At 47.9% G+C, this 22,676-nt stretch overlaps 8 protein-coding genes across 8 annotated transcripts; 5 read left to right on the top strand and 3 right to left on the bottom strand.

Moving 5' to 3' along the window:
- Window positions 1-1,028: 1,028 nt before the first annotated feature.
- POJ06DRAFT_284718 (putative pantothenate transporter) lies at window positions 1,029-2,961 on the top strand (the record flags this gene model as incomplete). Its single annotated transcript, XM_056190179.1, has 6 exons — window positions 1,029-1,247; window positions 1,303-1,505; window positions 1,561-1,817; window positions 1,886-2,083; window positions 2,143-2,497; window positions 2,571-2,961. 6 exons carry the CDS (start codon window positions 1,029-1,031, stop codon window positions 2,845-2,847), a joined length of 1,509 nt encoding a protein of 502 aa, XP_056047155.1. The 3' UTR covers window positions 2,848-2,961.
- A 1,155-nt stretch (window positions 2,962-4,116) lies between these two features.
- Window positions 4,117-4,646, bottom strand: POJ06DRAFT_264536 (uncharacterized protein; the record flags this gene model as incomplete). Its single annotated transcript, XM_056189011.1, has 3 exons — window positions 4,117-4,167; window positions 4,229-4,411; window positions 4,476-4,646. The coding sequence occupies 3 exons, from the start codon at window positions 4,644-4,646 to the stop codon at window positions 4,117-4,119; spliced, it is 405 nt and encodes a 134-aa protein (XP_056047154.1).
- Window positions 4,647-4,903: 257 nt separating this feature from the next.
- Window positions 4,904-5,997, top strand: POJ06DRAFT_272390 (Alpha/Beta hydrolase protein; the record flags this gene model as incomplete). The annotated part of the gene is made up of 1 exon (XM_056189560.1): window positions 4,904-5,997. Exon 1 carries the CDS (start codon window positions 5,095-5,097, stop codon window positions 5,995-5,997), a length of 903 nt encoding a protein of 300 aa, XP_056047153.1. The 5' UTR covers window positions 4,904-5,094.
- Window positions 5,998-11,852: 5,855 nt separating this feature from the next.
- POJ06DRAFT_217226 (uncharacterized protein) lies at window positions 11,853-13,031 on the bottom strand (the record flags this gene model as incomplete). The annotated part of the gene is made up of 1 exon (XM_056185552.1): window positions 11,853-13,031. The coding sequence occupies one exon, from the start codon at window positions 13,029-13,031 to the stop codon at window positions 11,853-11,855; it is 1,179 nt and encodes a 392-aa protein (XP_056047152.1).
- Window positions 13,032-14,302: 1,271 nt separating this feature from the next.
- POJ06DRAFT_272387 (uncharacterized protein) lies at window positions 14,303-16,449 on the top strand (the record flags this gene model as incomplete). The annotated part of the gene is made up of 2 exons (XM_056189559.1): window positions 14,303-15,373; window positions 15,421-16,449. Exons 1-2 carry the CDS (start codon window positions 14,339-14,341, stop codon window positions 16,447-16,449), a joined length of 2,064 nt encoding a protein of 687 aa, XP_056047151.1. The 5' UTR covers window positions 14,303-14,338.
- Window positions 16,450-17,256: 807 nt separating this feature from the next.
- POJ06DRAFT_272386 (uncharacterized protein) lies at window positions 17,257-18,187 on the bottom strand (the record flags this gene model as incomplete). Its single annotated transcript, XM_056189558.1, has 3 exons — window positions 17,883-18,187; window positions 17,518-17,830; window positions 17,257-17,456 (listed from the first exon to the last, which is right to left on the bottom strand). The coding sequence occupies exons 1-3, from the start codon at window positions 17,955-17,957 to the stop codon at window positions 17,257-17,259; spliced, it is 588 nt and encodes a 195-aa protein (XP_056047150.1). The 5' UTR covers window positions 17,958-18,187.
- Window positions 18,188-18,220: 33 nt separating this feature from the next.
- On the top strand, window positions 18,221-20,886 carry POJ06DRAFT_293524 (uncharacterized protein). The gene is made up of 5 exons (XM_056190437.1): window positions 18,221-18,465; window positions 18,526-18,632; window positions 18,682-18,921; window positions 18,983-19,408; window positions 19,466-20,886. The coding sequence occupies exons 1-5, from the start codon at window positions 18,355-18,357 to the stop codon at window positions 20,436-20,438; spliced, it is 1,857 nt and encodes a 618-aa protein (XP_056047149.1). The 5' UTR covers window positions 18,221-18,354; the 3' UTR covers window positions 20,439-20,886.
- Window positions 20,803-22,350, top strand: POJ06DRAFT_6033 (uncharacterized protein). Its single transcript, XM_056191260.1, has 2 exons — window positions 20,803-21,411; window positions 21,501-22,350. Exons 1-2 carry the CDS (start codon window positions 21,041-21,043, stop codon window positions 21,919-21,921), a joined length of 792 nt encoding a protein of 263 aa, XP_056047148.1. The 5' UTR covers window positions 20,803-21,040; the 3' UTR covers window positions 21,922-22,350.
- The last annotated feature ends 326 nt before the right edge of the window (window positions 22,351-22,676 follow it).

Below are 22,676 nucleotides of genomic sequence, written 5' to 3'. Positions count from 1 at the left end.
CATCCTCATTTAACTCTAATCTTATCCGGCGTTTTAGCCTGCACCCTAATTTAACTCTAATGGGTGTTCCGCATATCTCGCCACCACCAACCCAAGGCCGTCGTTTACTCAACCCTTACGGCGTTTGTTCTAACAGGTATGGTGCATGCACGTTAGACCCGACAATGTACCTGGCAACAATCAAAACATAATACCGCCACCACATGTAGGAATATCGAACTACAATTAAAATATATTGTAGATAGCCTTTGTATATAAAGTGTTCAGTATTTATTTCATGTGATATTGCAAATTGGGAAAATGGTGGTATAATGAAATTTGCAGGTACATTGGACCTTAACTATGAGACCATGAACTTATGGCCGCTACATGCTTAAAACGGAATCCTGTGCAATTGTATGACAGGGTTTCTCACGCCAAATGCAACACGTCGAAAACATAAATGCATACGCGTAATTATTAAACAAACAATAACATCATATCTTTGTGGCCCATCCCAACTAAAGTCCACAAAGCACTCTCTAAATTGCTTTGTTATATCTTGTTCTCGTTGAGTTCTAGACGACGGTTTACACATGTATGTATAACTCAAAAAATATATAAATATATATACATGAGCTTTCACCCCATAAATTAGATTCCGTAAATTATTTTTCGAAAATTATGTCGGATAGGGGTAGGGATAACCCTACTTGTCGGGACGGACTAACGTGCATGCACCATATCTAGGACGGACCGACTTCGCAAGGTGCCGACTCGCTGCCGACTCGCTGCCGACTCGCTGCCGACTCGCTGCCGACTCGCTGCCGACTCGCTGCCGACTCGCTACCCCTGACTCAGATCCCCGCATGGCAGAGCCAGGGCCGCAGGATGTCTACCAGGGATGCAGATCCCAGTATCAATCAATGCGGGGCCCCACAATGTCAAAATGCTATTAATACGAATAAGTAAATAGTTTTCGGCCCCTCTCAAAGATAGTTGAAATTGAGTTGCTCACAGAAAGAAGGTAGTCTCTCTTGACCGCAAACATGGATACTCCTAAAGAAAAGCCGGACGATGCAAGGATTGAGGATACCGAACGTGCAATTAAGACAAGATGCGTGTCAGTGTCCGAAAATAATGGCCTTGGTATGCATGAAATGGCAGTACTCACTCCTGAAGAAATCAAAGCCGAGAAACGATATGTCCTTAAGCTTGACCTTATCGTCTTACCGCTCATAGCGGTCATGTACTTTCTAGCTACACTAGTAAGTCGTTGCACATTCCCATACGACTTGACTGTATTTTCTGACTGTGTCCAAGGACCGTGGAGATATTAGTAACGCAGCCATTGCAGGAATGGATGCTGAATTACACATAAACCCCAAGAAGCTGAGCCAATGCGTTGCCTTCTTTTTCATTGGATACATTGTCTGCCAAATTCCTGGCAATATTTTGATGCGAGCTATTGGCCCGAACGTCCAGCTAGGCGGTGCAATGATCGGATGGGGACTGGCAACTACTGTGTAAGACTGTTGTTGCACATTGTTGGCGTGTCTAAAGCTAACCGGCTGTAATTAGGATGTGCGAAGCTAAGAACTGGCAGGCGATCGCTGGCCTTCGGGTGCTGATTGGTGCCATTGAGGCGTTCTTACAAGCCGGTCCATTATACCTAACGTTGTGGTATCGAAGAGAAGAACTTGCAACTCGGGGAGCCATCTTTTTTTCGATGATGGCGGTCGCAGGTAGCATGAATGGCTTGATCGCGTACGGTGTTGAGCATAATCTGAATGGCGTTCACGGTTGGGGAGCTTGGAGATGGATCTTTCTCATCGAAGGTGAGCGCGGGCATATATATATCGAAACTTACTACTATTGGACTTGAATTCTTATATCGGACTCATAGGAATTATGTCGGTGGGCATGGGCTTCGTTGTCTTGGCACTGCTTCCTGCCACACCCGAGACCGCCGGATGGGTATTTACAAAGAAAGAAAAGGAGATCGGCATGCGCAGGTCTAGAGAAGCCTTCAACATACCTCATACGAAGATCCAACCGAAACAGTTGATTGCTGTGATTAAAGATCCCAAAGTGTGGTTTTATGGTATGAATCTGCAAGAGACCTTATAACCCTAGGTAAATTTGGCTAACGTGATGATTAAGCCTTTGTATATTCATGCACGAATATCAGCGGGGCGTGCTTCTCCAGCTTCTTGCCCATAATCATCAGGCTGCTCGGATACTCGACACTGAAGACACAACTACTGACAATCCCTGTCTATGTTGTGACTGGAGTATTCACTATTATTGTGTGCACATGTTCAGACAGATTCCGAAAACGAGGCATCTTCCTGATCGGGTCATTTTTGCTGGCGGCGGTAGGTTGGTTGTTACTCATCGTCAGTTCCTCCAGGAATCTATCTTTCGGCGGTACATTCTTGGTTGGAATGGGATCGTACCCGTCTGTAGTGCTGATCCAGAGTTGGATGAATTCCAATGTCATTGGATTTACGAAAAGGTATGAAACGTGATTCTCTCCCAGTGGCATATATATTATTTCCTTGTGAAAAATATGCTGACCCCAAGAACAGAGCAGGATCGCTGGCCTTTATTATGATCTTCGGACAAAGTTTTGCGCTCCTCGGTGCGGAAATTTTTAATGATGCCCCGAAATATTACAGGGGTAAAGGGCTCTCGCTTGGTAGTTTGGTTGTTGGCGCTCTTGCTACGATTCTGTTAATGTTCTACTTAAGATATGCGAATGATCGGAAGAGGCGGAATCAAGACAGCGAGGAGGCATCTAAGAAGAGAGCTTTAGGTATGGAGGAGATATGTGACGACCACCCGGACTTCATGTTCTGGTACTAACCTCGCTGTCTCGTACTTATGATATCGACGCGTCGTTGGCCTGATAGTAATTAAGGTGTTTGAGATTGAGATTGATTATATAGTTTCGGTATAGGGCAGGATGGAAGCCAAAAAAAATCAACTATGCTATGAAAATGGACATTAGTTCGTATGGCCAGTTGTTAGGGATTGGCAGTCGGTCAACCTTAGGCTTATGTCAATATATTTTAGAATATCAACTATGTCGGAGAAGTGGGTATAAACCCTTATATACACTTCTCCGGTGTCTAAATTCACAACAAAAGACTTTTAGCCACGGACTAAACCGGGCGTACGAAAAATGCAAACGAGTAACTATCCATGAAATCGTATCGGAAAAAAACGAAAAGGAACACGAAAAGAGAATCGGAAGTTCACGTAGGCTAGCGGGAAGCATCGGAGCAAGTCGGCAGCGCGGTGGCAAACAGCGAGAAAAGATTTCGGGAGGCGCTGACTCTATGTTGACTGCGGCTCACCGTTGTGCGGCTCAGTAATGCTGTATGGTGCCTAAAGGTTAGTCCCGACAATTAGGATTACCCTAACCCTAACACATATTTTTCGCATCAGGGTTAGGGATTTATTAATATGGACGAGAATGAATGCAGAACCAAAAAATGCTACACAAAGTCGATTAGACAAGCAAAACAACGCGAACATGGCCGAACATTACAAAAACAATGCAACGTCCACAACCCAACCAGACAAAACTACAGCCTTGACTCTTGAGTCTTCCTCAGACAAGCTCGAAGCTCGAAGCTCTCTGGAAGTCTGCGATGAGACTTATAATACTTCTTAACTGTCAGAAATCTTATGGTAAAGATGAAATATTGTTTCGATTGCTAGAAAACTACCAAATAAAAAGTAGTATCGACAAAGAAAGAGAAGGGACGAAGGCAGGGAGACGAGAACATAAAAGGTGGCGGCGGCCGGGTGGCTGCTGCACGGTAAGATAAGACACAAGATAAGGGAGTCGTCACCCCCCTGACATTAACTGCGAACATCGCCGCCCTCCCATCAAGATCCTCTGTATATGATACGCATGTTTAAGACTCCTCTTCCGACTTCCGTTGTTATCTACTGAACCTGAAACCCTGAAACCGAACCCAGAACATCTATAGACTACGACCACAGTTACCACCCCACTAAACGCGTGCATGGTTTACCGCGTTTAACGATTCCATTAGGCTAATGAATTTCCTTAGGGTCCAGGATAAAGCTACCCCCCCTACCCCCTTCCCCCCCCCTTTCGGGTTACGCTCGCCTTTGTTGTGTGGCGACGGTGGACGCAGTGACTGCACCCCACTAGTTTCAAACATAATTAGACAATAATCTTAATTGTGCGAGAGAATACTTAGGTTCTCACAGCAATCATGGCTCCTGCAAACTGTCTCGCCGGCCCAATCTGCTTGAGCAAGAGCGTGCCCGGTAGCTGAAAAACGACATAGGCTACCAATAGCACAGTTGCCGCATTCGAATAGTCTCGAGGGGAGAGTTCCAGCTCATCTGAGAGTCCCGCGACTTGGGCGTTGGCGAGGTCTGATCTTCCCTGCAATTTGCAACCCCGGATCAGCATGTAGTAGTCTAGGATCATGGCATGATCATAGGCGTACCATTGAGGCAAAGAAGTAGACAATCGATATGATTGGTAGAATAAAAAGGTCCAGCTTCCATTTTAGTCGAGAATGTATTGTCAAGGATACGTCATCGGAGTGTAGCTCTACGTGGGTAAATTCAGCTTGGGTCTCGTCGGCCACTTTGGCGTCGGTACTATTCGGCGGCATCATGAGCTAGCTACTGTCGTTTCTTCGTAACGATTTTGGTGTCTAAATGGTATGGTTGGGATTGTGTGTCGGCATTTCCATCTTTATAAGAAGCGATAGAGGATTCGATGTGCACCTTGGTGGATGCCTACTATCTAGTAGCTAGGTGCAAGTCGGGGTTAGAGACCCGCAATGAGCAAGCGAACTTCGGCATAGGAAGCGGAGGAAAGCAATTCGTCAAGCCTCACTTCGCCTCCGCAGATCGACGCTGGTGGAGCAGAAGAAAAACGCATGAGGCATTGAACATTCGCGTCGGGGTAATCGCTGGGGGGCCGAATTGAATTTCGGCAAGCGAAGCGAACTTCGCTTCCACCGCCAATCTCATACCTGCAAAGTATATATTCCGCCAGACTTCTGGCGACGGTCATGGCAGTGGCCCCGAAACCTTCACTGCGGCCTAAGCGCTAAGATGGATACGCCTTTGTCGACGAGTGATGTCCCGAAACAATTCCTCAAGGCCTGTTCGATGGTCGGCCATGTTCCCCTGAAGGCCTTGACCTGCGATCCACGCGTTTCCTACGCGCTCTACATACCTCCGACCCGATACGATGCCGATCCCAACCCGACGAAGCTCCCCCTGCTCGTCTGGGTTCATGGCACAGGCAGGAAATGGAATACGCTCTACGAAGATGACATGTTGTCTTTTGCCGATCGGATGCCATGTGCGATTCTCGCCCCGCTGTTTCCTGCCGGTCTGAGTGGTCCAAATGATTTGGATTCGTACAAAATGCTGCACTCATCCTCGCTTCGATCTGATCAGGCAATGCTGGGAATCCTTGATGAGGTTGCAGCTCGCTGGCCCGGGATTCGGACAGACAAATTTTTCGTTATGGGTTTCTCTGGCGGTGGCCAATTCGCTCAAAGGTTTCTCTACCTCTATCCTGAACGGCTAGCTGCTATCAGCGTGGGAGCGCCGGGAAGGGTAACCGCGTTGGATTTTTCGAAAGATTGGCCGGCAGGTGTTGCCAACACGAAGACATTGTTCGATCGAGAAGTGGTTCCTGACAACATCCGCAAAGTCGCGATTCAGTTGGTGGTTGGCTCGGAGGACAATAAGGTGCACGGGGGCGAAGCATTCTGGAGTTGGCTAGAGAATTTCCAAAAGGAGAGAGTAGAGAAGCAATCAGAGACTAGCGGGCTATCTCGCATGGAGAATGGACGATTGCAAACCCTGGAAGAGCTTCATAGATCATGGAGAACCGATGAAATCGACAGCCAACTGAACATAGTCTCAGGCATCGCACACGAAGCAGGGAAGGCGCGCCCTTATATGTTACGTTTTCTTGAGCCGTTGATTCAAGCTGACATCTAAAATAAATAATGAAATTTGAGAATAACCCGGAGAACATACCATATAAGAACTAGTCTATGTAAAAAGTGTAGAAAATTGTCTAGTTGAGATCACCATTAGTGCCAAGACTGGCCCACTGACCATAACATCATATCAAGCGCGTCGGACCTTGGCGTCGATTAATAATCGTCAACTTGACGACTTATTGGATGCATTTCAGAAAGTAATGAATTGATAGTAATTAATGAGCGTGTGTTCTAATTTACATAGGAAATTGATCAGAATTTATAGGCAAATCCTCAGTAATCTGATCCAGTAGAATAATTCCAAACAATCAGGGGTAATCACCGATTTACTGAGACATTCAGTACAACTTCCACGTACCTCAATTCCTCAAATGGATAGCGATAGCGATAGCGAGATCATCCGTCACGCAGCAGTACTCTCTGCCATATGCGCAGTACCAGAGCGCCTTGAAAAGACACCCGTCTCTACTCCAATCCGCTTGCTGAGTCAAGAATATATCGACGACCTCCTTCACTGTGAGCCCGAACAACGTATATACCGGGTCCTTCAAACCCTGGCTACTGACATTCTATGCTTTGCGGGACTGGTGCTTGGTGCATACACAACTCCGGAGCTCTAAAACACAGAAAGTTATCTATTGAAGAGAAGCTCGTCATGTTCCTTTGGACCATGAATGAAGGCGCTTCCAATAGAGTTGTACAGGAGATGTTCTCGCATTCTGGGGAGACTGTTAGCCGGTGCTTCCATGAAGTACTGGACGCTCTCCTTCAATTATATAAGGAGACTGTCCGACTACCTAAGGAATCGACTCCACTAGCATCTCGAATTCCCTATAGGAAAATTTGTGAGCTCACTCTAACAATCTACGACAGAGAGGCACTTGCTGAGAGTTTGCTCTGGCAATTTATCAGAGGCACTCGCATTTTGACGCAGCATCCTGACAGAGCGATGCACTTGCTGCGCACCGAGTCTCTATAATGTAGTGACTATTACGCTCTAGGTGAGAGAGTAACTGTGAGCACAGGTACTCCTACAATATCACACAGCCCCTGTCAGGAATCTTATGGTAAAGATGAAATATTGTTTCGATTGCTAGAAAAACACCAAATAAAAAGTAGTATCGACAAAGAAAGAGAAGAAAGGACGAAGGCAGGGAGACGAGAACATAAAAGGTTGCGGCGGCCGGGTGGCTGCTGCACGGTAAGATAAGACACAAGATAAGGGAGTCGTCACCCCCCCGACAGCCCCTCTTGCAAGTGCCTCTCATATACCGTACAACCTTCACTGACAGGTTATAGTAAAATAAGTCGCACAATATCATATACATCCCTATGCTGCAGACCAGGTATTTAGATGCCTACAGGTACGTGGTATTGTGTACTCCACAAAGCCATTCATTATTACTAAGATTGGCAATTTATTGTTCGTATTGTTCGTATTGTTCATCAAGAAGCAACGCATTATGATGGCCAAGTTTCGTCGGTGAATGAAAGCGAGATTTGAACACGATAACACAGAGAAGAACACAAAGAGTATAAGTACAATCACGAGGTCCAGGAGACAGTCAGGCAATAAAATGCAAATCTTCAGCAACCATATCGCGGTTGGGGTCACAGTCAATGTAACACCGTAGAAGTGTTGAAAGATGTCAGGAGAGGTGTCAATAGAAGAAAATATAGAGAGTAATTTTGGTTCTGACACTGAAGCCTGCCCTTCTACTAGACAGCCCAGCGGGGCTTTATTATACCTTCACAATTCACAAGTATATCCCATCACACGCAAGGTGTTCGAAACACTACTTCTTGACTTCTCTTTTCCATCTGGGTCTTTGTCCGTCTATATATACACTTTTCATATAACTCGAGAGATGCATCGTGCTAACTCTAATGTGCACCTTAACGGCGTTTTCGCCTGCATCATCATTTAACTCTAATCTTATCCGGCGTTTTAGCCTGCACCCTAATTTAACTCTAATGGGTGTTCCGCATATCTCGCCACCAACCAACCCAAGGCGGTCGTTTACTCGACCCTTACGGCGTTTGTTCTGACACACCCCCCCAGCTGCAGCCGATTCCATGCAAGGCCAAGCTGCGAACTCCCTATTCCAAGTCACTCTCTTCGTCCGGCTGAATCTTAGGCCGGTGAGCGCTCTCAGGGTCGTTCCGCAATTCTTGTAGCCTTTTCTCGTCTAGCCGTGCTGCGATATCCACCGATCCGAGTTGGCCTGCGAACTTTTGAAACGCAGTTTGAACCAACACTTTCGTTAGCCCGTCGGCTATCAGGTCTTCAGATGGTGTGTATACGACCTCAATTCCTTTGTTGAACACCTCCTGCCTTAGCCAGTGATTGTGAATATCCACATGGCGCAGTCTGGTCTGCAGTCGGGTTATCTCTTCAGTGACCAGCCGAATCGTCTGGGCGTTGTCACATTGGATTTTGACCTTATTGTTGTCGAGAATAACACCGAGTGCTTTTATCAGGCGGGAAACAAAAATCCCTTCTTTGGCTGCCTGTGCCAGGGCGAGAAGTTCTGCTTCTGTGGTTGAAGTAGTGACCGTTGCCTGCTTGTTGGCGCGCCAGCCGATGACTCCGCCAAAGAGTTTCATCACATAAGCTTGAGAACTCTTCCGGTCGAGGGTATTGTCGGCAAAAGAGGCGTCGCTCGCGACAAGAAAGTCATCTTCTCCACCAAGTTGCAGCGCCAATGACTTTGTGTTCAGCAGGTAGTCCAAAACCTGATCAGCTGCTTCATGATGTTCGGGTGAAGGATTCATGTTGAAACGCGAGAGTCTTGATGTCGCGAAAGAAATGTCGGGTCGGGTGATGACGGCAGCATAGAGAATAGAACCGTTCTTCCGTTGATACCTCTGTATCGACATTTTTGAGGCTGTGCCTTTGAAAGGAAGAAGTTCTTCTCTTTTCATCGGGGATGTGTGGTGCCTTTTCCCGGTTGAATTGGAGAGATTGGCGATCTTTTCGATATATGCGGATTGGGAAAGCCAGATTAATCTTCTTGGCCTGTCACGTATGACCTGTATTCCCAGAAACCACTCCACAGGTCCTCCACCGGAAAGCTGATACTTCTTTTGGATTTGATTGACCAATGACTGTGCTGTCTCTTCTTTTTCCTTTCGGTATGCGAGTACTATGTCATCAACATAAAAGAACAGAAGTATCCCGTCGTGAGCAAAGCAACACGGTTCTTGGGGAATTGGTTCAAAACCCAGCTTTCTAAGTGTACCGGTGAGCTCTTTCTGCCATAGCAGTGGTGACTTCCGCAGTCCATATAGCGCCTTCTGGAGCTTCAGAATTTTTCCTGGTTTGCGATACCCCATGGGCATTCTCATGAACACATCCTCCTCAAGCTCAGCATTCACAAATGCGTTCACCGCATCGTATTGGATAAGCTCTAGGTCGAAACGTGCCGCAATTGCCATCAGGATTCGGAATGATCTTGCTGCGAGAGTAGCTGCGTAAGTGCTCTCGTTAATGGACCTTATCTGTTGGTCTCCTCTGACAACGAGGCGTGCTTTGCACTTCAGAAATTTGCCATGTTTGTTGAACTTGTATACATAGACCCACATGCAGTCAAGTATCTGCTTACCCTTGGCTAGAGGGTCCTTCTTATCGATCTCTATCCATGAGCACATGTGATCGTGGCTCTTGAGATGGTCGACCTCCGCCTGCTTGAACAATTCTCCCATCACGTGAGATTTCAGCTCTTCATGCCGGCTTGGAGGCGGTCCGAGATCTCGCCTATAGACTCCTTCTTGGGTCATCAATCGGCGTTGCATTATGGCCCTTCTCTCAGTCAGAGTCTTCCGCTGAGTTTGGGCCCTGTTCACTAAGCGGCCTGCGTTGAACGCTGCCTGCCATATATTTTCGGTCCTGACGCTACACGGTGAAATCCTCGGCTGTTCATCTTTTCCATCTGTGATGGTCGCTACCAACAGGGCTGCAGGCGGTGAGGTCGGAGGTGTTGGATATGGTTCAAAACTTTCGGTCGTATAGGGAAGATCTCTTTCTACCTCCGGTTCGGTCGTATAGAGAGGATCTCTCTCTACCTCCGGTTCGGTCGTATAGATAAGAGCTTTCTCTACCTCCGTTCTTTCGTCCATTCCAGTTCCCTCTTCCTCAAGCGCAACTGCGGGATATGGTTCAAACCTTCCGGTCGTATAGAGAGGATCTCTCTCTACCTCCGTATGTTCGTCCATCCCATTTTCCTCTCTGATCAAGGATAACTCCTCCTCCTCGGGGTGTGCGCTCGTCTGAGTGATCACCCCTTCTTGGAGGTCAGAGTCCCGATCTGGGATTGCCGCTTGTCGTAGCAGTTCTGCGAGTTCTTCGAGGTTCACGTGGCGAAGTGCGTCTGTCAATTCCTGGGTTTGTCCCGGAAAAACTTCTTCTTCATTGAAAATCACATCTCTAGTTGAAATGACTCTATTCTCCACCGGGTTCCAGATTCGGTAGATATTTGTTGAGTCGTAACCAACAAGATATCCGATCCAGGCCTTGGGAGAGAGTCTGTCAAGTCGGTTGCTCTTTTTCTGAGCTTCGGTGGTCATCGCAAATGCTTTGCATCCATACACTTTTAGATGTGCTTGATCAGGGTTCTTCTCACCTGTCAATATGCCATCTCTTTGACTGAAGAAGGTATGAAATTTCGCGTATGGTGACTTCCAGTGATGACTGTATCTTGGAGTCCTGTTATAAAGGTAGACGGCTGCACGAGTGATTTCTGGCCAGAGCGACGTCGGGAGTCGGGAACTTGTTCGCATTGCGCGACTTTTCTCCTTGATTACACCCCCCGAGCGCTCGGCGCCTCCGTTTTGTGCTTGTGTGTAAGGGGCCGAGGGCTCTACCTTTATTGACTGTTCTTCGAGATAGGCGCGTACCTTAGGCTTGACTGTGGTTATCTCATTGTCGCATTCAATCGCTACAGGCTTGACTTGATGTCGACGCTCGAGAATCCCGAAGAGAACCTTAATTGCTGCGATGATAGTCTCGGTCCTCCTGTCAGACAAATAGAAGTCCCAAATTAAGCCTGACCATCTATCGGTCACGAGCATCATGCTCTTAAAGCTATTATAGCTTTCTTCGAAGTCATGGAAGTCAATTGCGAGCCGGCGACCTGGACCCTCATCAATGTGTCTTTCGGTCCTGCGGATTTGTCGTTTGAGTTTTGAAAGTCCACAAGCATTACATTCCACAGTAGTCACGCCTTTGATTCTGGCGCCCTGCGAGCAATTAACTAGATGCTCCAAGGCCTGTGGTCCAGGATGTCCAAGACGAAGGTGCCATCTCATTGAGTCTGCCTTGCTTGGTTTGCGTGCTGTCCAGGTATTGAACTTGTTCCGTCTGGTGTGGAATGCTGCCGATGACATAGATTCAGGAATATCTTCCAAGACAAATTGGTCGTGCCGGTCGACAAGTTGGCATATGATCGAATTGTCTGCCCGTCTGAGGTAGTTGTGCCCGGGTCGGTTGTCCCACCACCATCCTTTCTTTCTAAGTAAACGGAGCGATACCAGATTGCATGCGAAGTTTGCACAAAATGCCACGTCACGGAGTCTGAGAATACATTTTCCGTGCGGTCCTTGTGTCTGGATATCAACATCTCCATAGCCATGGATTGGTACTTGGCGTTCTCCAGCCCAAACACAATCTCCTGACGATGCAGGTCGGAAATTGAGGAAACGACGAATTTCGTTGAATATGTGTATCGTGGTCCCAGAATCGAGGATTGCGGAGTTCTTGAGAGGATACTGAGCGATGGAGAAAGACCCTTTGTCATTGACTATCAGGAAACTTGAACCAGTTGGGCTGCATTTCCCAATAGCCCGAGTGAGTCAGTCATCCTTATTCTTCGACTCGTTCTTTTTGATCTTAGCCACTTCTTTGATTAAGTCTTGGTCTGTCTTCAGAGCCTGTTCGACCTTCTGTTGAATTTCATCATTCTTCCTCCACCAGCTCTGAGCATGCTCAGGAAAGACATAGAAGCACCGAGAGAGTGGATGCGGCTGCCCACAAGCTTGGCATTTTGCCCCGCGTGACGGTCCTTCAGCGGCCGTCCGCTTCCGCTTACCGGGGCTCACCTTGCCCAATCTTCCTCTACCTTGTGGCTCATCGTCAGGCCGGGCTGAGGTGTCCCCCAGTCCTCGGTCGTCCAGGCTCTCCTCTGAGAGTCCCGAAAAGGTAGGTCCGAAGGCTCCTCTAGCAATTCTCCCATTCGAGCCTTTGCTTGATTTGCTTCTTCGCCTCATCTCCTCACGAAGGTCATTAGCAATGGTGCGGAATGAAAGGGTTTCCTCTCTTATCTCGACTTTCGCCGAGACCCCGTAGGCGGTAACCCACGAGTCCATTCCTGGGATGTCTTTCAGAGCCACGGAGAGGTCTTCAAACCAGACGTGAACGTCTGTCGCATCAGCCACTCCCTTTTTCTTGGCATGACTCATTGCCTTCTCCCACTGGTTAACCCAGGCCTCAAAATCTTTGGGAGGTTTGATTAATGGCCTAATGGCCGCCCGGTATTCTTCCCTGGCTCTTGATTTGGTAACCTGGTCGGACTGACCACACTGCTCCTTGAGGTTGGAGTACCAGGTTGTGATCGTTTCGACCGGCTCACAGGCACTTTCAAGGTAGTGTTGGGAGACGGTCTCCATCACCCACACTCTCAGCTTCTCAACGCCGCTTTCTTGATCTTTGTAGCGTTTGTGCTGGTGAGTGTACACCGCCCATGCCGTGTTAAAGGCAAGCCCATTTCTATCGACTGCCTGGGGCTCGGAGGTGTCTCCGACCGTGATGGTAGAGGCCGAAGATCCTGCTCGAGTTTGATGAGGTCTCCTGAAGTCCGAGGGGCTTGGCGCTTCCGGCTCGGTCAGAAATGCTTTCGCCTGATCCGGGTCAATGTTTTGCCAGAGGTGGCTTGCCATCGCTCGAATTTGGAAAGCTCGGTTCCAGGCTTCCCAGTCGTTGGGGCCAGTCAGACGAATCTTCTCGGTGGACGTTTCGTTGGTCGTAATAGACATTGTTGGTTCTGTTTGAGATCCTTGAATAGGGGTAATAGGGGTCGGCGTAGTGTTTAAATTTCTGTTTAGCACTAAGAGCGAATGAGACTCTTAATTGTTCGAAACACTACTTCTTGACTTCTCTTTTCCATCTGGGTCTTTGCCCGTCTATATATACACTTTTCATATAACTCGAGAGATGCATCGTGCTAACTCTAATGTGCACCTTAACGGCGTTTTCGCCTGCATCATCATTTAACTCTAATCTTATCCGGCGTTTTAGCCTGCACCCTAATTTAACTCTAATGGGTGTTCCGCATATCTCGCCACCAACCAACCCAAGGCGGTCGTTTACTCGACCCTTACGGCGTTTGTTCTGACACAAGGCTATCACATACAAGATTATTGTTGGAGAATAGAGTTTCACGCCAGTCGCTCGACCGGTGTGCGGCTCATAAGGTTAGGGTCTTGACGCCTCGAGACACTTCTCGAGGCATCTGGTCGACTCTTTGAGGTTCTGCTCTGAGTCATCAGTGTAGACGTTTTGTTCTTTTGCATTCTTTTGTGTTCGCTTGTATTCTTTGTTGTTCTATAGACGAACCGGCTCCGTAGTATATAAGGAGCTCATGTCGCCGGTTCTGTAGCTAGTTCTTCAAGAGTGATAGATACAATATAGTATACTCCAGTGTACTTGCACACTTAGTGACTTTTGCTCCGCTCGAGATCAGTCCACATGGATATGGTGCCTAAAGGTTAGTCCCGACAATCGTACCATGCCCATCACCACTTTGGAATGACACCACCACTCTTTGAAATATAGTACTCAAATTAAAATAATCTGCTGACTAGGTACACAAACGTAGATAGCGGTACTCTCTTGTTTCCAAATTGAAAACTGACGGAATGTTACTTCAATGAAAAACGTGGGTACATTGGTCCTTAACTATGGGAGATGGAAAATTATGGCGGCGGTATATTACCCTGCCTTTAAGGTTTAGTTACCCTAATTTTCTTAATTGGGCTAGCTAATGTCTTTATAGGGAAGTTCACTAGCCTAATTGAGGAATCGTTAAACGCGTCAACGAAAACGCCTGCTGTCGGATGGTAGCTGTGATCGTAGTCTGTAGATTGTTCTGCAAGAACAAACTGATTGGATGTGATTTCTCTAGAACCCTGGTTTGAGGGCTTCGATTATCGGATTCCAAGTATAAATAGATGTAATCGTAGCAGTGAAGGACGCCATTCTGGCGGTAATGAAATAGACCTTGCAATTGTTCGCGACCAAACCGGATCAATAATCAGCACGAATATCAATATATGCACTCGCCATGGCTCGCCCGAGTAAGAAATCTGTACAGCGGTCTGTCAATGGAAGGAAGAATGTTCTGAAGAGATTTGATAAAGTCAGCCAGGCCGCGCAGAGTATCCGTGGTGATCAAGATATCGAAGAGCTCGAAGTCGTCGAAGTCTGCCTACCTCAGTCCGAAATCGATAATTCTTTGAAGCGCTTGTCTTTTTGTCCAGAAGCTGATAAGGGCTTGAAATATACAACCCGGCCTGGGGGATCTGAACGGTCGATGCAAAGGTTCAAAGCGAAATTTCGGAACGAAGACCCGTCCATAAAACCATTGACGGCTTTCAATTTTACAAGGAGTGAGGCCGCAGCTGCATCTTCGTCGTATGAAAACTTGAAGCAGAAAAATCAGGATCATGACCGACGTCATGCTGCAGAAGAGGAGATCCTGAATGATCGGAACGGTAATGTGAATGGAGAAAGCGATGGAGAGACCGCAATGACATCTGAGGAATGCGACGAGTCAGATCACGCCATGGAGTCTTCTGTCAACATTCGCGCGCTCTTAGAGAGGATCGAGATTCGCCTTCAGCGACGCAAGCAAATGCCAGCAGACGAGGCTTTACAGCTTGCGGTCCTCAAGCATTACTTCATGGACCGGCTCGCAGGAAAAGCAAAGATGAAAGCTTCCATGGACGCAGCGTTCTACAATTTCGACAAAGGCCCATACATGTCTCGTGTTATCAGAGGATGGGCCAGTTTGTATGAACACACTGAGTCTTTGCCGCCTCTTAGCAAGCGTGGCAAGCACACGAAATGGCGATCAGCGTTGGATGATGAGGACGTTCGCGAGCAGTGTCTAGCTTACTTTCGAAGTCTCCCTCCAAATGCTCGCTCTGCGGCGAAGCTTAAGGCGTATTACGAGCAAGTGGTCTATCCCGAGGTGACTGGCTCGATTAATAAAGCTTCCGTATCGCTTCCGACCATCACGCGCTACCTGAAGTTGTGGGGATTCACACTAAAGACGCACACTAAGGACATCTATTATGATGGCCATGAGCGCCCTGATGTTGTTGAATACCGGAAACGTTGGGCTTGATGAATTACAGGGAAAAGATGAGGGAATACGACGGCGAAGACTGCTCTGAAGTTGTGCTGCCCGACCTCGGTGACGGCGAGCAAGAAATTGTGTTGGTGACGCACGATGAATGCTACTTCAACAGTAACGACGACGTCAGCGTAACTTGGACCGAAAGGGGGGAGTCCATTATTAAGAAGAAGGGCCAAGGTAGAGGTCTTATGGTATCTGACTTCTACTGCGCCTGCCATGGATCCCTTCAATTTGAAGGACAATCCGCTCGTGAGGTAATCGAGCCGGGCAAGAATCGGGACGGCTTCTGGGTTTCGGATGACATGGTCCAACAGCTTGGCAAGGCCATGGAAATTTTTGAGCAGTCGCACCCAGGATGTGTAGGTCTGTTTTGCTTCGACCAAAGCAGCAACCACCAGGCGCTTCCCTCAGATGCGCTCACTGTCGCAAAACTTACCTTGAACGACAAGAAGATGAAGGAGTATATAAAGCCCGAATACTTCGAGCTCGAGGGTCAGCATTATAGTCAGGATATATGCTACCCTGATGGCCACGCACGACATGGATGGCAGAAGGGAATGCGGACGATCCTTCAAGAGCGAGGACTCTGGACTGACGGTCTCCTTCGTCTTTGTTCGCGGAAGTCAGCCGAGATTGACCTCTCTCAGCCGACACAATGTTGCGCCACGCACCTGTTGTCACGGCGGCCCGACTTTCTGTCGCAGCCGTCACGGCTCGAGATCGCTGTCACGTCGCGTGGCCACTTGTTCTCGATGTATCCGAAATTTCACTGCGAATGCAACTTCATCGAGCGGGTCTGGGGCTACGCGAAGAGGCAAACGCGAGCGGAGTGCGACTATTCCTTCGCGGCGTTAAGAGAAAGGGTTCCGCGCAATTTGTCAGAGGTCCCAGTGAATCGTGTCCGCCACTTCGCTCGTTTAGCCTGGCGCTACATCCATGCGTACACAAAGGATTTGGATGGCAGGGCAGCAACGTTTGCAGTTAAGCAGTATAAGTCTCATCGCAGACTTCCAGACAGCTTCGAGCTTGTCTGAGAGATACCTGTAGCATTTGTCCGGCCCCGTGGAGATGGGTGATCGCTTTGTAATATGTTCGGTTATTGTGCGCTTTGTTTTTGTTTGTCTATTTTGGCTTTGCAAATAATTTGTCCGGTAACTTACCCGTTCTCACATAATAATTAAATCCCTAACCCTAAGCCAAAATATGGCGGCAGGTTTAGGGTTAACCCTAATTGTCGGGACTAACCTCTTAGGCACCATACCGCCAAAGTGTTCGTTGACAACGTCCAGACACTGTTGTCGGCCATACCAGACAGTGTTCGCCAACAATTATTACATATTCAGCTTGCATAACATCACGCTGTCACTATCACACGCCCCAACCCAAGCTTTGTCTGACAGTGTGATATCGACCACGTGGAACCTGCTACACGCGTTGGGACATTATTACTTTACACATGGAGGGTTACTGCATCTCTGGTGCGTTGTTACAGTCAACCCAATTGCGATCTAGAATATACTCACTTTGGATAAATGTGTTGCTTATAATGCCAACAGCACAGTCAATGTCTGTGACATCAATGCAAACTAGGCAGCTGTCCCGACTTCTCAGCTTTTGAACGCGGCCGTAGAAGTCATCAGAGTGTTGCACATCCTGGAAAACATCTAGCAAAGCAAGGTTATGCTCACGTATTTGATCATGGAACGAAAATATGCGAGCAACCTCTCCGAAGAAACGCTCATTGTTAATGTTTGACAATACACGTACTGGCGACATCTTGACTTGGGCCCAGTAGTCGCGCATTTGCCGGAGACGATATCCTCGCTGTTGGCTTTGTATTTTCAGAAATGTGCTGCCTTCTGCTGTAATCGATTGACCATATCTAGCGATACCTTCTCCTCCTGGTGCTGCGGAAGTAGCTCTGTACCAATAGCTACCTCCAGCCACCGATCTCTCTTCTCATCAGATTTAAGCCTAGTAAATATACGGGCTTTGCTTTCAGATTCGAGGACATTAATTGCGTCAACAAACGCCTCGGTGTCTAGCCTAGTCTCATAGTCCCTATATAGGAGATCAATTGCAATCTCCTGTATCGGCCTCACGAGAGCGGCGAAGTTCGCTGACCATACTCGCAACAGCTTGGCCAATATCAACCTTCTGCTTTTTTCGTGGCCTCTTTTCATCCTCATCGTCAGACTCGTTGCGATCAGACTGATATCGAGAGGACGTTGCACGTTGGATGGTAGGACTAACTTGTGAATTGGCTTGAGCGGGGTCAATATTCGGCACGGCGGGGCTATTGGAATATACTGATAATGCCCCTTGTCCTGTTGCTTGGGCACCATCAAGGACCTCTCCAAGAATGTCCCGGAAGTGGAGAACATTATTCTTATGGCATCGAATATTTTTATAGGTCTATATCTTTAGCAAACTATCTGTATAGTTTTCCGGTTGGGTAGATACCAACCTTGGCTAGACCATTCCAAACATTCTTATCGGCCTGGAACAACTCTTCTTGTTCGTCCCATCCAAAGCCTGACATTCCTGCCAAAATCTTCCAGTTCTTCCGTAGACTCTTCTCACGGCTTCAAGAGCCAGAGCCCATACATCTGCCTTGAACCCACCCCCATCGGTTTGTTTGCCGAGTTGGAAGTGCTCATATAGTGTTTCCAGAAGTGCCTCGTGCATCTCATCGGACCCCAAACTATTTTTGTGCGGCTGAGGGAACCTAACCCAGAAAATTTCACGTGACAAAGAAGTGAAAAATTATGGTGTCCCTCATCGAATAATAAGTGGGAGATAAGTGGGAATTAAATGGGAAATAGGTGAGTAATCCAAACACACCCTAACTTAGTGACTCGACACGTCATTCACTGATCAGCATTCCTCTTTCACCAACAGCCACCCACAAGCTGCATAACGACCCTGACCGATGATCCATGGCTCCAAGTGCCGCTCACACAATGGAGAGAAGCACGCGAGCACAAGGTCAAGGAAAAGCGCCCTTTAAGCGTACATCAATGGCGTGTACGGCGTGTCGACAAGTCAAGGTGCGGCTGCCCATGGCCCATAATGGTTGGATACGAGAAGCTTACATTCCCTGCGCCTAGCTGAGATGCGATGCCATGAATTGCTTTCCGGCGCCCTGCACTCGATGTACGAAGCAGAAAACCAAATGCAAGTTCGACCCTAAGTTCAAACGGCGGCCTGTTCGCGGGTAGGGATTACGAATCTTGCTTCTGTCTGCATTTCGCTGATCCTGCCAGGTCACTAGAGAAAGTTACGAAGGAAAACGAAAGGCTGCGAAGTCAAGTTCATGAAGCGGAAATGACACCTTCCCATTCACCTAGAGATGCGTCCTTGACAGCAGGTTCTGCAGATAATGCGGCTTCAAATACCCAACAGAAAGCCTCGGTCATCGAGAAAATGACCTCGCAATTACCCACTCCCAGGGAAATCGAAGGTGTTTGCCTTGGCGAAGCTACAATTCTTGCCCTTTTTGAGCAGTAAGTTCCGGTTCTTGCATCATTATCTGTCCAGGATACGGAAGACTGACGCTTTCATAAGCTTCGCCGCTCACTATCTGCATCATCTGCCGATCCTCGACCTCACAAAGTCAATCGACATGATATGGAGCGACAGTCAACTTTTATTTTGGACAATTGTCGTAACAGCAGCCAGCAAGCACCCCCTGCATTCGAGCTACTTTGGACCTCTTCAGATACCATTCAAACATCTTCTCTCGGGATATCTAGTCAGCTCTATTCGCTGCATATATACAGTCCAGGCTCTGTTGGTTTTATGTCTTTGGCCGTTCCCGGTCGCCAACCAGCTGGACGACCCGAGCTGGGAGTACATCGGAATGGCTATTGCAGCCAATTTGAAACTGACATCCGATGACTGCCAAACGAACTGGCCCGGGTCGAATCCCCTGTTCATCGACGAGAGTGTGCGACAAAAGACTTGGCTGGGCTGTTTTGCAGTGAGCACCGAGTAAGCTTCCCATACTCGATTCATATATCTGCTGAGTAGATTGCTGATAATCTTCAGAATTTCTGCAGCCCTTGCGCTACCGCCTCCTATGGGCATGGTTGCGCAGATTATGCCCAAAATTAGACATGCAGTTCAATCTAGCTTGCCCAGGGAGTTCTCAGCCCTTCTCGATATCCAGGAATATACAACTCGGGCAGCCACACTGCTCAACAATCCGTCGGCGATCCCGGCCCAGGGATCTTTAATTGAGCTGCTGGAAAGGGATCTAGCATCAATAGAAGCTCGCATGCCAGATCAAGGCCACCCAAAAATTCAGCTCGGATGTCTTGCAGCTCGCCTTCGTTTGTATGCTCTGCCAGTGCTATCTCAATTATCATTGAACGGGCAAAAGCGAAAATCAAGCAGCATGTTAAAGGCCCTCTATATGGGATTCCATACGGCAATCGAAATCACGAACATTTTTGGCGACTCATCGATTGTGAGTGAAGACATGTCCCCAATTTCTACCGAACAGACAATGGACGTCTACTTTCCAAAGCATTACTTCAAAATCTTTATCATGGCCGGCATGTATTTCATCAATATTCTGGCTATTGATAGCGAAATATCTGCGGAAGACAAAAGTCTTGCGCGGAATTACATCAAGAAGGTCTACGAGACACTTGTGAGCTGGTCGCGGGAACCCAGAGACGAAGCGGCACGCGGTGCGAGAGTGATTGACCTGCTCTCTCGCCACGTCCAAGCATCCGATTTGTCGTCGGAGCTACAGGAATCGGCCCATCCAACTCCTCCAATAAGCATAATTACTAGTGGAATGCGGATGGCCCGTCGATTACGTAACAAGCTATGCTCTTCCCCCTCGCAACCTACTGAACCGAGTGCCGCTTGCGTACCCGAGCAGTCAGAGTTTCCGACCGGCCTTGAATCAAACATGTTTGAGGATGATATACTAGAATGGAATACCTGGCTGGCAAACCTGGATAGTATTCTCGCAAACCCCGCAGCAATGACAGGTTTCGGAGCTGATTAGACGGCTGTGACGGTGGCTAGGCTAGGCTAACTAAATCTGGCTAGTCAGGATGGGGCAAGACATGAGATATATATTGCTAAAGAACTTGGAGCTTGGAACACTGAACTAAGAACACAAGGAACACAAGACTGAAACTTTCTACTTGGCCTGGGAAAGAGGACAAACCTCCCCTTATTTGTCCTAGGCCTCGCCTGCCCTAACATGTACTGGGCAAGCTGGGGAATGGCGAAGCAAGAGCGAACAATACGAATACAAACATGGGAGAGAGCGACAAGAGAAAGCAACGTAGGACAAGACAATCCCAAGGGAACGATGACAATCCTAGCCTGTAGGCGGAAATGACAAAAACAAGTGAAAGCATATATCACATATCAGTCATCTGCAAGTACCCTATCCCCTAGTGCCTGATCATGCGCCGTAGCAACGGCGAAGTCTCGTGTCGGAGCGAACTTCGCTTACCAGGCCGAAACTTGGCTACGCCTTTGCCAGCAGCGTTTTTAATAGTATGAATCATGTACGAGGAAATAAACGCAATAAATATCGAGGCAGCAACTGTACATTCGTTGTGAAGTCTACCAGCGCATTCGACGTTCGCGACCGCTATGTCCTTAAATCTCGACCAGATGACAACACGTGGGCCACTATGCCACATTGTCACCCCGATCGGCATGCTGGGTTACGGCTTCAGCGCCCCAGATCTGGAGAAAGGTCTTGAAATAGCTTTGCAATCGGGCTCACCGACCGCGATTATTCTCGATTCTGGGTCGACTGATTCAGGTCCTGCAAAGTTGGCCTTGGGGTCAATGACCTGTCCTCGGTCGGCCTACAAACGAGATTTACGACAGTTGATTAGCGCCGTTAAGCAATACCGCGTTCTGCTGCTTATCAGCTCTGCTGGTGGAGATGGGAGTGATGCGCATGTCAGGGAGTTTCTTGATATTGTCCGGGAGATTCTGGAGGCGCCCGATCAAAGGTGAGCACTTTTATATTTCTTCTCCAATAGGGAAGAGCTTCTCTGCTTCGTGCTTTTGCTTCATCAAGCTAACTTGTCGATTTCTAAAGTGATTGCAGATCCCTGAAAATGATCGCAATCTACAGCGGAGCTCGCCATGAACTACTCCTCGAAAAGCTGGCAGCCGGAAAGATCGCTGGGTGCGGTCCATGTGTCCCCGAATTCACCGAACAAGACATCAAGCAGTCCCCCTGCATCGTCGGACAGATTGGTCCCGAGCCCTTCGTGCAAGCCATGAACGCCCATCCTGACTTCGACATCCTCATCGCCGGAAGAGCATACGACCCGAGCCCCTATGTCGCATTCTGCGCCTTCAATGCACTCCGCGAGTCGACCGGCGATTTCTCTAGTGTAAGGCCGGGTTACATCCCACGTGACACGGAGGATCATTTATCCGGTCGAGACGGGGGACATTGGACCGGAGAGGCTCAGATGGCATATGTATATAGAGGAGAGCCTCTACAGGCCTAGAAAGGACAGTGATTAGCTGTCCTATTCCCTGTAGTAGAGAATAGCCCCAATCAGACCCATCCTCCCCTTGCCAATCACGCCTACACAACCTACCCCTTACAGTCTAATCACTCTCAACCAGTGAGGCCCGATTCCGAAAACGATGCCTCCCCGAACACGCAACGCACGTAAGACACACAGTGCACCAGCCTCCCAGCCAATGGACACCATAGCGGTGGCCGCGAATCCGGAGCCCAGCTCCGAAGAAGTCGAATCGACGCTGGGTTCGTGTAATGAACGATCATGAGATAATAAACCAAGTTAGGGATTGGCTAATCAAAATATGACACGACAAGTCGTTTTCTGACGACGTGACTCATTTTTTTTGCATAATTTAAAGTTGTGTGGGTTTTGTTGTGAGTTGGTTGTGAGTTGCGATCTTGCGCTCGTTTAAGTTCTTTCTGCACCGCAACCAAGTACACGTTAGGTTAGCTTTGTCATTTTTTTATTGTGATATGTGATATGTCTTTTGTCTTGTATTTGCAACTGTACACGATCTGTTTTCGTCTTTGCTTGCGTTTCTTTTCTTACTTGCGTTCTTGGATGACATGTACATAAAAGGCGGTGGTCATCGTTGTTTTAATGTAACACGTATAACGTGTTGGAAAAATAGAACGGGAGTGGCTACACGTATAACGTGTTGGAAAAATAGAACGGCAATGGCTACAATAGCAGAATAGGAGAATGGAAATACTAAGATTGGCGGGATACTGAAG

The sequence above is a fragment of the Lipomyces tetrasporus genome (genome assembly GCF_029532465.1).
Source record: "Lipomyces tetrasporus strain NRRL Y-64009 chromosome Unknown POJ06scaffold_1, whole genome shotgun sequence".
NCBI classification, from domain to species: domain Eukaryota; kingdom Fungi; phylum Ascomycota; class Lipomycetes; order Lipomycetales; family Lipomycetaceae; genus Lipomyces; species Lipomyces tetrasporus.
The sequence above is the reverse complement of the archived record's forward strand: the minus strand, read 5'-3'. Positions and strand labels throughout refer to the sequence as shown.

Bases quoted from the DNA above. Each gene is read 5' to 3' on its own strand.
- POJ06DRAFT_293524 (XM_056190437.1), top strand. From the start codon at position 18,355: ATGGCTCCAAGTGCCGCTCACACAATGGAGAGAAGCACGCGAGCACAA. The intron at 18,466-18,525 runs GTGCGGCTGCCC...CCCTGCGCCTAG, and splicing joins CGGCGTGTCGACAAGTCAAG to CTGAGATGCGATGCCATGAA. The intron at 19,409-19,465 runs GTAAGCTTCCCA...GATAATCTTCAG, and splicing joins TGTTTTGCAGTGAGCACCGA to AATTTCTGCAGCCCTTGCGC.
- POJ06DRAFT_6033 (XM_056191260.1), top strand. From the start codon at position 21,041: ATGTCCTTAAATCTCGACCAGATGACAACACGTGGGCCACTATGCCAC. The intron at 21,412-21,500 runs GTGAGCACTTTT...CGATTTCTAAAG, and splicing joins CTGGAGGCGCCCGATCAAAG to TGATTGCAGATCCCTGAAAA.